This window comes from Rhinopithecus bieti, unplaced genomic scaffold (genome assembly GCF_001698545.2).
Source record: "Rhinopithecus bieti isolate Rb0 unplaced genomic scaffold, ASM169854v2 scaffold_5750, whole genome shotgun sequence".
Classification (NCBI taxonomy): Eukaryota; Metazoa; Chordata; class Mammalia; order Primates; family Cercopithecidae; genus Rhinopithecus; species Rhinopithecus bieti.
The window spans coordinates 1,787,461-1,804,999 of NW_016805082.1; the positions used below are offsets into that span (position 1 = coordinate 1,787,461).

Sequence of the window (17,539 nt, forward strand, 5' to 3'; positions counted from 1 at the left end):
TTATATTCTAATATATAATATTAGAATATAATATATAATGAAATAAGGAATATAATAGAATGTAATAGAAATAAAGTAATTATTGTAAATAAACACAGTAGAAGTAAAGTTCACAATAAATGCCATGTGCTTGAATCATCTTGAAACCATCCTCCCCCACCACCTCCCTGGTCTGTGGAAAAAATGTCTCCCATGAAACTCGTCCCTGGTGCCAAAAAGTTTGGGGACTGCTGTTCTAGGGCCACTGAATGAATCACAGGACAGGAGACACTTGTGAGGGGCTCATTGGGGACCCCTACTTCCCTGCCCTGTAACATCCAGCCCCAGGTGCACACGTGTTCAACCTCAACCTCATGCCTTTGACTTAGACACCATCAACATGAGCATACCAGCCTTCTGGTTCCAAGCCAGGGTTCCATAAACAAATCCTTCTTAGTTAGCCTCAGTAGCTCAACACCTTTGGTTTCTCACCCACTTAACTGCCACGCCTACTCTTGTTGGATCCGGTTATAAAGTAAACTATGTTCTTTGAGAGCTGTTGCATACAGATGAGTTGGTAGCCAGTCTGAGCTGGCCCACAGACTCATAAAATCAACAGGGCCTCAGGTACCCTCACCCAGCACATACAAACTCTTGCATCAAAGGTGCAAGGACTTGCTCACATTGAGAATCTGGCTGCTTTCTTGGAGACCAAGAAAATGAGTTTTTGTTTCTACATTTACTCCAGCAATCCATGAGGTAAGAGGAGAAACACCTCATTGTGTCTTTGTAGGAAAAAGAAGTTAATTCTTGTGAAAATTTAGACCTCTTTTCCCCACCTCAAATCTAGGCAGACTTGTCTGTCCACTTCTGGGGGATAGATAGAAGCAAGGTTTTAACTCACTCACTGGATGCTTTTGATGTGCTAGTTACGTTTGGATTTATTAGCTGTGAGCTACATCTTGCCTTCCCTGGGCCACTCTACAGCCCTGCGGCTGGCTGGAGAGCAGTAAGAATCTTTGGTTGCATCATGCCTGGATCCGAAGTCTTCTTTTGGCGGCAGAGATGTATGTAGGGTTTTCATCTCCGGTGGCATCCTTTCAATTGTAGCAAGACCTTGCCTAGTAACACAACCTCTGCCAGGCCTTTTCCATCTTTAAGGTAGAGGATCAAGGTGCTAGTGGGGTCTATTATGGAAAACATCCATCAGGAAAAGGCAAGAGTTAGCAAGACATTTTGATTACCTTCGCCCAAATGTCTTTCTTTCATTTCCTGACGTAGGACGTCATAGGAATTTTGCACCATTCTGAATGAATACATTTGGATTTCTCAACATTTGTTCAGCTCCCTAATGACTGTTGTGACAATTGCTGTATACCAGTGAATGCCAACTGTTTATCTCTGCTCTGAACAGGTATGGAGCCCCTTCTCTCAATATCTGTATCTTACAGATTTGGTGCATAGGCACTTAAAAGGAGTTGGTCTTTCTCAACCAGCAACCTTTAGGAAAAATGATTGGATTTTTCTCCTTTTAGCTGGGCTTACAAAATGGAGCAAAACATCATGATTGTGCAAAGGATCTGTTATGGACAGAAACTTGGCAGAGCCACTCACTGGATGCTTTTGATCTGCTGGTTGTACCTAGATTATTAGCTGCGAGCTGCACGCTGCCTTCCCTGGGCCTTTCCTTGGCCCTGGGGCTGGAGGGCAGTTAGAATCTTTGGTTGAATCTTTGGTTACATTGGACGAGCTGCGCAGTCTTTGTGGGCTCCCTTCAGTCATGGGCTTGGCTTGTGTTGTCTTACTCTACATTGTTTAGTGTAAATGGATTCTCACTAAGTCAGCTTCAGCTTCTAAGAGCATGATGGGGTAGGGATATCTGGGAAATGTATGGGCCATCAGAAAAGCTTTTTTTTTTTATATACTCAAGTCATGAAGGTGGATTTCTTCTGTGTAAGGAGGTGCACCAAGTCATTGTAGGTGCAAGACTGCACTTGCAAAGAAGCAGAGTATGTGAATTCCTTGTGAGTGGGTCTTGATCTTTAATGCTGTTAGTGACTTTTGGTTTGCCTGATTTTTTTTTTTTTTAATATAAGAAGCTTGTAATTACCAAGCATGCTTTGCTGTGAAGAGCTAAGACTCGAAATTCCTCATGCACGTTCCTTTTCTTTCCTCAGTAATGTGTTTTTCTGTGCTAGGTTACAAGTCTACCCTGGACCTTGTCACAGCTCAGTGATTGTCCAGAGATTTAGCTGTGACTCACATGCTTTGCCTTTTACTTGCCCCAGGGTTTCCATGCATTGAAGGCTTCCTGGTGCTCTCTCAGTGGAATTGCTTCTGGCCTGGCAGTTTGATCCTGAGGGTGACCCAAATGTTCCTCCCTTGGCTCCACAATTTAAGATGCCAATGAAGACTATTGTCTTCTCTTCATTCTTGTCTTTCTCATGACTATTATTATTATACATACAGGTTTTTTTCTTCATTTGCCTTTCAACAAGCTTGTAATGAGAACTCATTGTGTTTTGCGTGCCAGGTCCTGGGAAACCACTGAATGGCTTGGGAAACACTGCTCTGGAGGGCAGGCACTTGGGCTAGGGGATATGTGCATGGAAACAAACTGTCACTCGCTAGTGGGAGAGATACCATGATGAGTGGGGACTGCGACACAAAAACGTAGCTCATGGTATCATCGCTGCCTGCACAGGAAAGTACATCATACTTTTCCTACAGAAGACCTCATGGAAGCATGATCTTAAATGCCCTGGGTGAGCAGGAAGGGGCCTACTGGAAGCAGGGAGAAGAACATTCTAGAACAAGGAAATGGCATTTACAAAAATATGCAAGCATGAGACAGAGCATGGCTTACACAGGGAATACCAGGCTGGTGTGGCTGAGGGTGGGTGACCAGGGGAGGGGTGAGGGAAGCTGCAGGGTGCCATGATGAAGGACCTAGTATGTGATGCTGAGGAACTTGGGCAATGTCTGGAAGGTGGTGAGAACCAGGGTAAGATCTTGTTTATGTTGTGGAAGGGTTGCTCTGCCTGCAAAGTGCAAGGTGGACTGGAGTAGGGTAAGACCACGGCCGGGTAATCAGGGAGGCGATTATCAAGAGGCAGAAGGCACAAAGTCTGGTGGCCGATCGGCTGCAGAGAGTGACGGGGACAGGCGAGAATGAAGTGGAGCTCTGAAACATGAGCCAGAGACTCCCAAAGGCCACAAAAAGAGCACACTTTGAATGGCACAGAGCCTTTTCCTTCCATTCACCCTCCCACGTTCAAGACTGTGATGACCTAGGCTCAAGCCAAAAGAATACAGAAAAGGGCCCAGGTCTTCTCAATCTGCTCTGTCTCCTGAAATATATATGGTTCAGGAATAGTACTAGTACTGCTGTGAAATAGCAAAAAGTGGTTGGCTTGATTATGTGGTTCAGAAATCATCATGAACAAGCAGGGTATGCAGAAATTGGAAAAAGAAAACAGCAAGAACAAACATCTACAAAAAATATGCTGAAGAAAAAAATTAGTGTAGAGACATATAAAAGATAGACCCCTACAAAAGTCAACAATAGGCCTGGTGCAGTGGCTTACACCTGTAATCCCAGCACTTTGGGTGGCTGAGGCTCATCTGAGGTCAAGAGTTCAAGACCAACCTGGCCAACATGGAAAAACCTCATTTCTACTAAAAATATGAAAATTAGCCAGGCCTGGTGGTGCACACCTGTAGTCCCAGCTACTTAGGAGGCTGAGGCATGAGAATCGCTTGGACCCGGGAGGTGGAGGTGGCAGTGAACCGAGATCGTGCCACTGTACTCCAGCCTGGGTGATAGAGTGAGACTAAAAAAAAAAAAAAAAAAAAGAAAGAAAGTAAAGAAAAGAAAAAGAAAAGTCAACAATAAACCTTAAGGGTCAAAGGTTGTTCCCTGTTTCAGGCAGGATGATTTTAAGCCATCCTTTTAGAAGATTGTGAAGGATGTGCAAAGTGTCAGCCTTTCTTGCCACTGCCTTGTCAGAATCTGTGAGCAAACAGAAAAAAGAACGATGCCCTTACACATGAAACTCCCGGATTCTTTTAGAAAATAACAGAAAGAAACCAAAAATAGTGCAGAGAACAGGTCGCTTCAAAACTATTGAGGATCCAAAGATGTTCTGCCCTAAGGAGTTGCTTCTCAAAAACTGTTATTAAGGTCCTTATCTGTCAAATATCAAACCCAACCCAAAAGCATTCCATTAGAAACCAGAGCATTGAAACGAAACACTAATTTTGAACAATCATTGTAAAGCCTCATCAAATCCAGCTCACTCATTGCAGGAATACACAACTCAAAGGCCCTAGGAAAAATGTAAATCTGAATTTTGCCAGCTCTGTTTTGGATAAATAATTTCCTCTCTCAGAAGAAGCCTGTGGTTATTTTTCAAAATGGGTTTCCCAGTATGCAACAGAGTCCATCTCTGCATGCATGTGTCTGCCCTGTGCTGTGTTCTGCCGTTACCATGCTTTGTAAACTTTGCATTCTGGTTAGATGCGTGTGACCCACCCATGCTTCTAAGAGAAGATTCTTTTTGAATGCTCCATGAAATACAAGCCAGAATTTTCCATTTATTTAAAATTTCCAATGTCCCTGCCCCTCCCTCTCCTCCACTTGCACACACACCAATGTTTCTTGGCTGGGATTCAGGAATTGTATGTATTGGGGTCTACCAGTGTGTCACCATATCCCCAGGGAGCAGATTTAAATGTGCAACCCAACACAGTTGAAAGCAACAGGTTAATACTGTCTTTGCAGAGTTAAAACAGCCCAAGCTCTCTCAGGTGACTACCTCTAGGGGAAGTCTCATGGTTCGTTGCCCTTGATTAAATTCTCAGGAGCTTTCTGGTTTTAACCAGATCTACCATTTGTCCTTGAGGAGCTCAGGAGAACTCAGCAACTGTGAAGAACTGTTGCGGGTCTTTTCACAAGAGAAGACTCCGTGAAGTGTGCGGCCCCTTGGAGTCCGAGTGCAGCAATGAGCTGTTCAGAGAGATAAGGGTAATCCTGGTGTCATGCTGGAAGGTGCATGTGACCGTTTCTGGGATCAGGGTATTTGGATGTTGTTAAGGGAAGTGTTGGGCCGCTGATGAATTATGCACAGAGTATGGGGAGCTTGAATCGGGTTCAGAGATAAGCCATAGGCATGGGCTAAGGTCACTTTAGAAGACTCTGGGGAGCCCCTGCTGTGCTGGACTTAGCGAAGTGTGATGACACAGTCCCTATGCTGCAGAAGCTCCGGTCCCCGTGAGAGGATGAGTAGGGATGCCAGGTACAAGAGTGGCTTCGTGACACATCAGCGGACTGGCAGAGCATGAGCACGTTTTAACCTACTGACCAGGCTCCCCAACCCAGTCTGCTTCAAGGGCAGCCCTGGGGGATGAGGGGAGTGGTAGGAGAGAGGGCTGTTTCCTCTCCCAATACTCCATCTCCTCAGAGGAAGTGGAGAAGGGGAGTCAGGAGACCCCCAGAGCGTGCCCCAGGACCAGGTCTGAGAGTCCTTTCCAGCATGAGGCTCTTCACTCCTAGTCCTGCCTGAATCCGTTGTGCACGAGGATTCACGCCCAGGCTGGGCAGTGCTGACCACTGAAGAGACAGGATGACGTCTGCTGGGGACAGAGGCTGCCAGGGAGTGGAGAAAACCCTGTGCCGCACTCGGATTTTCTTCACCTTCTTACTGATATACCTGCTCCTTTGGCTGGGTGTCTCCTAGCCTGTGGTGTTTACAGATTTGGATTTCTACAAAGATGCCCCTTAAGTATCTTGTAGCAGTGGGGAAAGGGGTAGGGAGAGAGCGGGAGGATGGCACTGCAGCAAGGTGAGTGGTGCGACCCAGACACCCAGCACACAGCAGGCAAATCCCTTCCCATGCGACTGACCACATCCACTGAGACCTGCAGCTGGGAGTAGGCAGCCTCCGGAGAAGCACAGCCGACAGCTGGGGGTTGAAACTGCTTTCTCATCTCTGAAGAGGCTGCTTTTCTCATCCTCACTGAAGGCCAGAGGAAATGAGCCTTCAACCTCACCCGTTAGGATGTGGGCTGGAGATCAGGAAGAAGCTTGGGCTTTAGGGGTATGGAGAGGCAGGAATCCATTTCAGCGGGAAATGGACACACACTTCTACAGACACAGAGCCTGCATCTCTCTTTCTGGGAGGGGTTCTGGTGGCCGCTTACTGACAGGCAGGGCACGGGGCTGGCGTTTTTGGAAATCTTATCACAAGGCCCTCATTCCTGGGCTTGCACCAGGGAGGCGAGCCCCAGTTCTCCCACTCTCCAGTGGCTCCCAGAGCAGGGGTATGTTTCTGATGACGGTCACCTCTGGCTATCACTGATTCTGCCTTTCTTCAGCTTGCCTGGGTCTATCCCATCAATGAGCCTGTGATCACTAGGTACAAGCTCCCTTGCAGCTTCCTTTCTGTCTGAGGTCGCAGGGATACCTGCTAGCCCTGTTGCTCCCCTCTTGCCTCCTCACTGGGCATGTTTCTCTTCCTGTTCTAAATGTCCCAGCTCATGCTTCTCCATGGTACCATCCCCCTTGACCCCAGCCCCACTAGGGGCCCTGATGCTGGGTCTCAGCTGCGAGTGAATGCTGCAGCCCTGCTTCAGTCGCTCAGTCAGCACCCTATCACAGGAAAGCGCCGTGGGCGGAAGCTGGCGGCACCAGAGTTTCTGTCTTTGCCTGCTTAGCCATGTGGGTTAGGGAGCCCCGGGGACGCCAACAGCCAGACCACAGGCGGGCTAATTTCCAAATGCAGACACAGTGAATGCCACCCATATTTTACCAGTGACTGGAGATCAGATGCTGGGCCATTCGTGGGCCCTGCGTGTGCCTGGGGATGGAGAGAAGGCAGGACACTTGAGGGAGATGCCAGCGCTGCCTCTGAGCTGTTGATGCTCCCTGCCCTGGGGTTCATAAAAATAATCCTCTACGTGGTGCATAGAGTGTTTTTGTGTTTTCTCAAGTATTACAGGCAGGCCCCGGCAACATGATCTTCATCTCCCAGATAGGGAAATTCCGGCACCAGGAAAGGGGCTGGACATGCACCTGTCACATAGCTGCTAAGTGGAGCTGGGTCTCTGGCCTTCAGGGCACTTCCTTTGTGGTCACACCTGGGTTTCAGAGCCACCTGGCTTCTACTTTTCTGAGCAGCTTCCTTCAGCATTTTCTTGTTTCCTCTGTGCTTGCATCCCACCTGCCCCTTGGGGTCGCCCTGTTTCCAGGCTATTGCATCTCCAGGGCCCTTGGTCCAGCTGATGTGGGTTACAAGGCCCACCTGTGAGGTGGCAGTGGGCTAATTTTCAATAATCCAGTTGGTGACTGTTCTTCAGAGAGAATCTTCTGGAATCCCTGACTTAGTGACAGCACAGAGACTTCCTGAGTTCCTTAAGTCACATCTTCCTTCCCTTAAGTCACTTCTTAAAAAAAATCCTTAATTTCTACAAGAACTCCTGTATGCATTTCACACAGTGGAACCTGTGCAGTGTCACACACTTATGTCAGACAGTCATTGCCTCTCTTTTACATTGTCAGTATGGAATTCTTCACTGGAAACCTGCCACAGTGTCCTGCCGGCCTCTCAGTCAACCGTTCTTCATGTCTCACTGAAGTCTCTCGGTGTAAATCCAAGTCACGTTTCTATAGTGTCGCTCCTCCATCCGGACTCTCCCCAGCATTGCATCATTTAATCTGTACGATGGCCCTGGGAAGTAGATAGCATCATTGTCATCTGACAGATGAGAAATCTGAGGCCTGACTCTTGCCCCGTCTGGGGCCATGCAGGTGTCCTTCCGGGCGCCCCTCTGAAATCAATGCCCACCTCCCTGCGCAGTGCCCTCAGCAGGCGCCAGGGGGCGCTGCTGCTGGTAAGCGGGAGGCCCGGCGGAGGCGAGTGGGGCCCTGCCGCGCTTTCGGTCTTCCCTGCGCGTTGCTGCCAGCGCCGTCTGCAGCACCAGTGCCTACTTACGGGTACTTTTCAAGGTCACTTCTAGTTACTGTTTCTTTCTAAGTCCTTATCACAATCTATAATTACTCTGCTTATTTGGCTCCTTTTAATTTCCTGCCCAGCTCCCCCACTTTCCTGGGTCTTGTGAAGGCCGTACCCCAGTGCCCAGCACAGGCGGCTCCCACTAGAGATGCCCTGACAGATGCAGAAGGGAGGGCGAGCCAGGGAAGGGAGGTGAGGAGGGAGGGCCAGCCTTTCCCCCAGGCCTTCCTTCCTTTTCTCTCCTGCCTTAGACATCAGAATTTACTCATCTTCTGGGCCAGATCTTTAGGGAACTTGGGGTGGAGACATCAGGTTAAGACCTGGGTTCTGGCTGGGCGCGGTGGCTCAGACCTGTAATCCCAGCACTTTGGGAGGCTGAGGCAGGAGAATTGCTTGAGGCCAGGAGTTCAAGGCCAGCCTGGGTAACCTAGTGAGACCTCATCTCCACAAGCAATATACTAGCCTGGAGTGGGGTACCTGCCTGTGGTCCCAGCTACTCAAGAGGCTGAGGCGGGCGGATCTTGTGAGCTGGGGAGGTAAGAGGCCGCAGTGAGCTATGATTGTACCACTGCACTCCAGCCTGGGCAACAGAGCAAGACCCTGTCTCAAAAAGAGCTGTGTTCCTTCCTCAGTTCAGCCTCATATGAGTTCTTTAAATTCTCTAAACTTCAGTTCCCTTCCTTGTCAAATAGAGAAAACTAGACCTGCTTCATGGGGTCGCTGTGAGATTGAATGAAATTTCTGCCCAGCCCCTACTGCAGTTGCTAGTACATGACAGAGATTCAACAAGTGTCCACTCCTTTTCCCCTGTGGTAATTCCATGCCTAGAAGGGATCCACCATTTAACCCCAATCCTGTAGAGTAACATCAACCCCTTATGTGCCTTCAATCACATAAGAAGGGTAACTTGCCTGGTGGGATGAGGGTCTGGTAGCAAATTCACTACCACCTTTCAGGTCTGTGCCAAAGAAAGTCACATGGGAAAGGATTAGTCTTAATGAGTTTCTTCCAATAATTAAACCCAAGGTAGACCCATGGCTACCCGCTGAGTCCTATACTAGGCTAAATTCTAACTTTCTAACTCTGTGAACTTGGATCAATCACTTAGCCTCTGGTGTTTGGTCTCCTTCTCTAGACACTGGGAATAATAATGCTGTCTATGTCGTAGAGTGACTGTAACTACTGAGTTGAGCCCTGGAGACTGCCTGGGACATAGTAAGATCCGTTAATGTCAGTGATTTCTGGTCAGTGGATGAGAAGGAAAACTACCCTGACTGAACTAGTCTCATGAAAACTTTATGGAACATTTATTATTGGCCAGCCTCTTTTATATATTTTGTCTTCCTTCACCTTCAAATCACTCTGAAAAGTATGCACCCTTCCCATTTTTCATTCATTCATCCATTCACTCCTTCAACAAACCCTAGCTGTTGCCACGGAGACATGCGCCGTTTGAACAGAGGTTAATTGTCAATCCAATATGGTGGTGCAGAGTTGACATTTAACTGTTCTTACCTGTCTTTCATGGTAGGGCTCATGAATGTGTTGTGAACCTCCTTAAGGAGTGGATGTTTTTCTCTGGGCACTTCTGCTTGGTCTGTAGCATGCATTTCCTTGTCTCTTCATTCTCAGCTGCTCTTACTTGCCAGTGTTCTTTGCCTCTGCATCCCTTCCCATCCCTCCCCATCCCTCACTATCCCTCACCACCCCTTGCCATCCCTCCTTAACCCTCCCCATCCCTTCCCATCCCTCGCCATTGTGGAGCTTCTCACATTCCCTTTGCCCACTCTATTTTATCCATATTTTATTCAATTTCTCCAAGCTCTTGCACAGGGTTTAGCTGCTCTTGCACTTTTTAAAACTTTTAAACGCTTGACTAAGCCAATAAATACTAAAATTGGGTAATTTTTTAAAAATGTAAATGAATATCCAGAAACATATTTTTATGTATGTTTTCAGGCACAATATTGAGTTCAAAATACATGAGATCTATGTGTTATTACTCACTGTAGAAAATCTAAGCTTAACTTGAAAAGATGAGGGGGGACAATGCTCTCAGGTGCATCCTGAGCCAATGCACAGGCACTCGTCCCTGCTGCCTGTCAGCATTGGCACTTATGAATCCACCATGTGCAGTGTCCACACCATCCCTGGGTGTTTCCTTGGTCATTAGTTTGGTGAGCAAGTGAAAAACTAGCTCAGCTACAACTTGGAGAAAAGTAGCTTCTCTCTTCCCTGGCCTTCTCTGTTTGGAGAGAGCCCTGAGGCCCAAGGAGTAGTGTTGGGTATAACATAGGGATGCAGCTGACAGGTCCCTGCACTTGTGGCACTCCTAGCCTGGGGAAGGGCACTGACCTTGGTCAAGAAAGATTTGTAGAGTCTCCACTGTGGATCCACATGCTGGGGATTCAGAGGAAGGCAAGACGGGCTGCTGTCCTGGAGGGTGCATTCTGTAGAGGGGAGATCGACAATCAGTGAATGCATCACCAACAGGGAAATAAACAACTAGCCTGACAGCCACTCTTGATAAGAGATGAGAAGAAGCCAAGACAGGATGGAGTTCCCACTGGAACAGCGGATGATCCTTAGATTGGATGCTGAAAGGCTCTCGAAGAAGGTGGTGATGGAGCTAGGTCCCCAGTGACATGGAGCAGCCAGACACTGGAAGACCTAGAGCAGAGCAGCCCTGAAGGAGGAAGCAGCAGGTGCCAAAGCCCAGGGCAGGAGCTGCGCTGCACGCTTGCAGAGCAGAGGGGGCGGGAAAGTAGTGAGTGAGGTGACAGAGGGGATGACTTTGGGCTGTGGAGTGTGGCAGAGTCCCGGCTATATGGGGCCTTGAGGTCATCAGAACAAGGGGAAACTGAGAGGGGTCTCAGCAAGGCAGCAGCGTGGTCTGATATTCAGGACTCCTTCCTCACTCTGATGGTGTGGACTCTATTACCAGGAGGAGAGAGAGGTGGTGGACAGATCAAGGAGCCCATTTTTGTAGCCAAGCCAAGGAATTATGGTGGCCTGGCAGCAAAGGAGATGAAGAGAAGAGGACAGAGAGGTCCTGACTATATTCTGTAGAAAAAGCGGACAGCATTTGCTCATGGATTGCTTCTGAGGGTGAGAGGAAGAAAAGAAGTAAGGGTGAGTCAAGGTTTTGCTTGACTCTGGGGTGATGTGCCATTGACAGAGCGGAGGATGATCTGAATTGAACAAAATCAGTATCAACTCAGTTGTATTCAGTGCTAAGAAGGAAAAGAAGATGGTATTAGGAAATTTTTTTAGAGTAGGAATTTCAGTTCAGGATGCCTATACCCAGATGTACTGTCCCCGCATATATCACACATGGAGCTGCCCCCTCCCGCTCCCTCTTCTGCGGTCCTCTCTCTGCCCTGCACTCTGAGGGTGGACATGCACCTCTCACCCCAGCCTGGTGGCCATGGGACCTGCAACCCCGGCCAAGAGCTTTCAGAGAAAGGATCATGCTAGGCATCCATCACAAAGCCTTGTGCCCTGGCTGCCTCTGGGTCTGGAAGGCTGGTCATGCCAACCTCAGAGGAAATTCAGTTGGTCTAGCACAATTGCATTCTCCTCATGTAATCTAATCTTATTGTTTCATGGCCAATCTTTTTCTCTCTGATCCACAGATTTCACCACTTTGTTAATTTGTCCCTAGCAGCCAGATAAACAGAGTCTTCTCCCTCTGGGCCTCATGTACACAAAGATGCTTCTGACAGGCCCCTTGAAAGCAGCTCAGAGCCTGCTGTCTTTTCCCGCCCGTAAGTTCTGGTGGGAGAACCTTCCTTAAGAGGCTCCAGGAGGGGATGAGGGGAGGGAGAGAGAAGACTTCCCAAGACCTGGCAAGAGCCTGGAGCAGGACAATGCATCCTTCCTGCATTTTCTCTGCAGCTCACACAGGCACAGTGGTACTGTCCTTGGGTCTGGCAGGTGAGAGCTGCCTGCCCAAATCCAGACCTGGGAGTTAAAACTGAGTTCCCCAAGTGCCACCCCAGTCTTTGGCTGTCCCAGTCCTGATCTCTTCATCCTGACTCTCATTCAAGAGTCCACAGCCCTTGAATGTGGACTCTCTTCATCAGAGGCCCTCAGCCCTGCTAAACAAGGAAGGTACCCGGCATTTATTGTGGCTTTCCCTATACTGAATCCTCTACTGGGCCTTCCCACACTTAATCCTATCTCAGCACTGTGAAACAGATTTCCTTATTTCCAGGTTCACGTTCTCTAAACGTTCAGGTTTGGAGAAGCAAAGTAACTCACTCTGATAACAAGTGGAAGAGGTGGTGTTTATGCCCAGCTCTACACTGCCTTATAGCCTATCCCTTCACTACTTTGAAGGCACCTGTGGAGCCCCATCTTTGCTTTGCCAACCTTATTTGCTGGCTCTTTGCAATAACGTCTTCAATCTTAATGCTGATCGCAGCTTGGACCTCACACCCTCTGGGTGCCAGGGAGCCAGTATTTTGGTTAGTGCTAAGGCCAGTTTTCATTCTCATCGCAATTCCTAGAGGTCTTCCTTCTATCCTCTTTTCTCCATCTGCTCCAGTGAAGATCAGGGGATCTTGGCAAGGTGCGAAAGGTCAGGACTCAAATGATCTTGGGGAAAAAGAATAAACCCATCACTGAAAATGGGTACAATTATTGGAAGTGTGGGAGGGTAAGAAAAGTGAATCAGGAAGACAGTCATGTCCAAAACAACAAAAAAGAAAAGGAAAGGAAGGAAAAACCGTAAACAGCTCACAATGAGCTCCAGGGTTTTTATTGCTCCTTATGTTTCTTAGCAACATTTTTGTTTGTTTGTTTTCCAGGCTTAATCGATTACATTGAGAAATTAGCTCTGTAAAAACCCCAGGTAGGCTGCTGGGTCACGCACCAGTAAGCTGCAGAGGTGGAATTCAAGCCTGACTCCAGACATATGTTTCAAGCCCAGAGACTCAGTGGGGAGCCTGCACGTGCGCTCCAGCTAGACCACCTCGTTTCTTTTCATAGGAATTAGTACTCTTAGAACACCAGGTGCTTCAGTTTCTTTCCCCAAACCCATCATGCATCTACGATACTTAGTAAGATCTAGGTTTGGCCTTGCAGGTGTGTCATCAAACAGATCATTACGATTTGTGCTAATCCAGATGAGGATGTTGAGAGGTGCTGGTTGGGGACATTCTTTCTAGTTCTTGATAGTGCCCTTATTCAGGAAGTAAGTGAGGAACATCCAGCCCTGCCTTTGAGAAAGGGCCCAGCTCTGGACATGCACAGTGGGGGGTTTCTGTCATTCTCCCGCAAGCCCTTGAATGTGGATTCCACACAACTCTGTGCCCTGTTGTCACCCAAGAAAGCAGCAAGGTCCCCATCCCAGTCACCTTCCATCCTTCTCTTTCCTTGGTGTATGTGGTGCGGGGTGGGAAGCAGAGGGAAGTAGTGGCACTGGGGAAATGTGGGGCAAGGAGGGGTTTTGAATGGGCCTGTGGGGCTCTGGCTTGTCTGTGAGGTCATGCTGAGTCTCCGGAAGTGCTGACTCAAATGGTAATTGGAACATCCGCACTGCTGACTCCAGGAATACAACAAGGGCTATGGGCAAGGAACAAAATGCCTGAAAACATTCAAACAAAAAGTGTGCTGAAAGAAGGAGAAAGAGGGAGAAAATGAAACCGAGCTCCCAGGAGAGCCGAGAGAGGGAGCTCTTGCTTGGCTGGTGCAGTAGGAGAGACCCTGTGACTTTCCTCCCATCCCACAGATCTGCCCTCTGGCACTGGGAGGTGTGAGGGACTTCACCCTGGAGCTGCCAACCCAGGATCATAACCGAATACCATTCTCAGGCTTGTGGAGCCCAGGTGCAGGTGGATGGATGGGTGGATGGGTGGATGGATGGGTGGGTGGATGGATGGATGGATGGATGGATGGATGGATGGATGGGTGGGTGGGAGGGCCCACGGTCCAGCCTGGACTGCTTCACCCAAACACACCTGGGCAGCAGCAAGGAAGAGCTTCTCCTGTAGACCCTGGGAGAAGAGACATCTCCCACACTAGCGGGGCTTCTGTTTAGCAGTGAGGGTGAGCAGAATAATACTTTCCATACTCCAAGCTCTTGTGGCAAAGAAAATCATTTTGATGGCGGTGCCTTCAGGATCACAGTAGCCCCTTGCTAGACAAGGCAGGTGCTGAGTTCAGCCAAGGTTCCAACAAGGGCCTAAAAGCATGGGGAAGTGGAGTGAAAGTGGGAGGGGAAGTGGGTCGAGACTGTACTGTGTGGCAGGCACTTTACGTATGTGTGTTTTCTATCCCAGCTTTATTGCAATATAATTCTCATAAAATAAAACCCACTCATTTGAAGTGTATGATAGGTGGTTTTCAGTGTATTCACAGAGTTGCACAGCCATCATTACAATCAATATGAGAACATTTTCATCACCCACAAAAGAACCTGGTGCCCGTTAGCAGTCACTCCTCATCACCTCTTCCCCAGTCCCGGCAGCCACCAGTCTAACTCTCTTTCTCTGTAGATTTGCCTATTCTAACATATCATTTACATGGAATCATACACTCTTTGGCTTCTTTCACTAGTCTAATGTTTGCCAGGTCCATCTGTGTTGTAGCATCTACCAGTACTTTTTTCCTTTTTAGAGCTGAATAATATTCCACTATATGGATACATCACATTTTATTTATTGATTCATCAGCTAATGGACATCGACTGTTTCAAAAGTTTCCCCTTTTTGGCTATTGTGAATAATGTTGCTATTCACATACTCATTTTCATGTAGATATGTGTATTTCTCACCGAATCCCCATAACAACAAAGGCACTAGAATCATCAGTATAGTATGGAAAAGTGCAGCTCAGAGAGGTTAAGGAACGTCTTTGAGGCTGAAAAGCTTCTTTTGATTTGGCTTGATTTTGGTAGAACAGCAAATACATGGAAATAAAGTGGAATTTAATTTTACCTTTTCCAGGTCATTATACACACCGCTGAGTGAAAAGAAACGAGGAAAGGAATGAGAGAAAGTGCGTCAGCAGGCCTTCTCTCCCGGGAGGTGGGTCTCAGTGAGGGCCCTGAGCTTGCCTGCCTTGGCATGGCTCTAAGGTCTAGGGGGATGCCCCCTTCCTGCTTGTCCTCTTTGTTTCAGAGGCAGACACCAGGATTGCTCAAGAGCAGTTCAAGACATTTGCTGGAGCACCCAGCTGGGAAGTCTTCCAGGCAGTGTCCTGTTCTGAGAGGGCTCCTGGGTGGGCTCTGCCCAGTGATGAGGATGGGGGCATGCTAAATGCCAGCAAGAAGAGCCCCAGTGAGAAGACTCCAGCATTTGCTCAAGGGCAGCTCTGTGGCATGGAACAAAGGGTCACCGAAGCTACTGGCTCTGCTCCCTCTGGCTCCAGGGCTTTCCCAGAAAGCACTTGGACGTGGGAGGGTGGGTGATGACGTGCCGCCCCATTAATGTAACTCTGATGGCTTGGCAGAACCCAAGCCGAAACTGGTAATCACTGACCCTTTGAGGGTCAGTGATACCCGTGGGGCATAGCAACAGAGTCAACAGAAATGCTGGCTCTCCCACTAATCCACTGCCCTAGAGCCTGGCTATTCTTACCTCCTCTCTGGGAAGCAGGATGCGATTGCAGCCTGCACAGTAGCTAGAGAAGCCCAGGATTAAAGGCCTCACAGATAGGGACAGGATTGCCTCCTTTCATTCAATGCATGGCAGGAGCTTGAAGGAGAAACTGGAGTTGCACGCAGTATGACTCAAGGTGTTAATAGCTTGATCATGTTCTATGTCCAAGTGTGGTCTAAGCTCTTTCTATCCATCTGTAAGCTAGATATGAATGCCCCCATTTTTCAGACAAGGAAACTGATACACTGAGTACCCAGTGTTAGAGATAGTAAGTGACTGACTTCAGATTCAAACACTGGAAACCCACTTCTTAAATCCTACCCCGTAGGTCACTTGATGGGACTAGGACAGAGAAACTTCAAACACACAAGGTGTGGGCCTAGAAGGCATCCAAATCCCCTTCCAAACCCAAGCACTTGGTGCTCCGTGCCTTAGATCTTGTGTGTCTGTGGAAGCTGGGCTACAAGGGCCTTCTTTGCCTGTGCAGCTTAATGAATACTAGTCCCCTTGAGTCTTCATACTCAGTACATTAGCTGAATTTTTTACATTTTATAAATTGTCAAGGTTGGGCATCCTATATGTTTTCTTTAAAACAAAGTGCACTTCCTTGTCGCAGACACTCGGTAAAGCATGTTCAGGCCTCCTGTCCACATGGAATCCATTCCTTTCTGGTCTGGAAAGACTGAGTTGATTTAATACCAATCCAAACCACAGAGAACTAGAAGGGTCAGACTAATAACAGGATCTCTGCACACATAATAGCTACAACTTTTTAATAAACATTGAAATTCCTTCATTAAACTCCAGTGCCATTTGAGGTGGGTGGCTGAATATGAGACTTAAGAACAGTTTCATTACAGATATATCCGGTTTTCAGAACAACCATCTCCTTCTCAACTCACGTACAGGATAAACAAGTGGAAGAATGATTATTTGATTTGCAAAAACTATTCTTCACTTTATAAAATAATCCACTATAGGATTCCTATAAATATCTAATATCCTAATGCATATGTAATATGATTCACCATACACAATTTCTGTCTACATACATCTTTTGAGAATATACAGTGATTTCAATATGGAATATCTAGATGTGTACAATGATATTTTCAGTGCAGCGGTGTTCTTTTAATAGTAATAAAATAAAAGACCATGAGACTAGGAAAGACTGTGGATCATTGTGTTAATTTAATTTTCAATCTTAAATTCACTAGAAACTAGAATGGACTAGTTAGGGAGGTGTGGCCTGAGCATGTGGAAGAGGTTTGAGAACTTGGGTTAAAGTTGAGTCCACCGGAGCCTGAGCTGACCTTTCTGCCTTTGCTGATGTGGAGGGTCCTGTGTGTTCCTGGTCCAGACTGACTGAAGTTTCACCCTGGCTTCTGTGTGGGCCTGTCCTCTGTCCCCAGACAGTAGCCATGTGTGTTGTATTTTACCAGGTATCTTCTCTACTGTGCCTTCATCCCCATCCTGGGCCCTGACAGAGACAGTGTGATAAGTTCTGATCCCCACAGGTGGAATCCCAAACCAAGCAGCTCTTGCTGGTCACCCCAAGATCTACTTATACACGAGGTTTTGAAAATCTTCTCCTGAACCTCTTCCGACAGAGGTGAGTGGCTTGATTTTCAATAAGCAACTATTGGACACCCCAGGCTACAAGAAAGCTGGGTAAGCATTTGGTTATGCAGAGCCTCTTAGGCAAAGGCTGCGGGACCTAATCATCTGCCCGTTCAGGTTCTGCGAGTACTGAGTCCCACCACCAGCATCAGAGAGTGGTGTTAGGCTGGCATGGCCCTCTCCACAGCCCCTTTCAAAAATCAAGCACACTGAGTCATCCACACTTTCCTCTATTTGCTTATTTCCTTGACAGATACCTGTTGAGCCTCTGTTCTCTGCCTGGTGCTGGGGTGGGTGGGCACTGGGGACATGGCAGTGGAGGAG

The 17,539-nt window shown here is 47.8% G+C and overlaps 1 protein-coding gene across 11 annotated transcripts in view; it reads left to right on the forward strand.

Moving 5' to 3' along the window:
* The window catches only part of KCNJ1 (potassium inwardly rectifying channel subfamily J member 1), a 71,795-nt gene that overhangs the window by 42,649 nt on the left and 11,607 nt on the right, over positions 1–17,539 (forward strand). The window contains exons 1-3 of one of the 11 annotated variants that reach the window (XM_017871185.1): positions 1,285–1,393; positions 13,726–13,822; positions 14,942–15,022. The exons of 3 other annotated variants lie outside the window; for them this stretch is intronic. In XM_017871185.1, coding sequence (XP_017726674.1) covers positions 14,984–15,022 — 39 coding nt within the window. In that variant the 5' untranslated portion in view covers positions 1,285–1,393; positions 13,726–13,822; positions 14,942–14,983. Of the gene's footprint in view, positions 1–537; positions 739–1,260; positions 1,394–4,900; positions 5,006–13,725; positions 13,823–14,938; positions 15,023–17,037; positions 17,208–17,539 lie in introns of those variants that run through there. 7 more of the 11 variants (XM_017871186.1, XM_017871189.1, XM_017871187.1 and 4 more) reach the window with 7 other exon arrangements.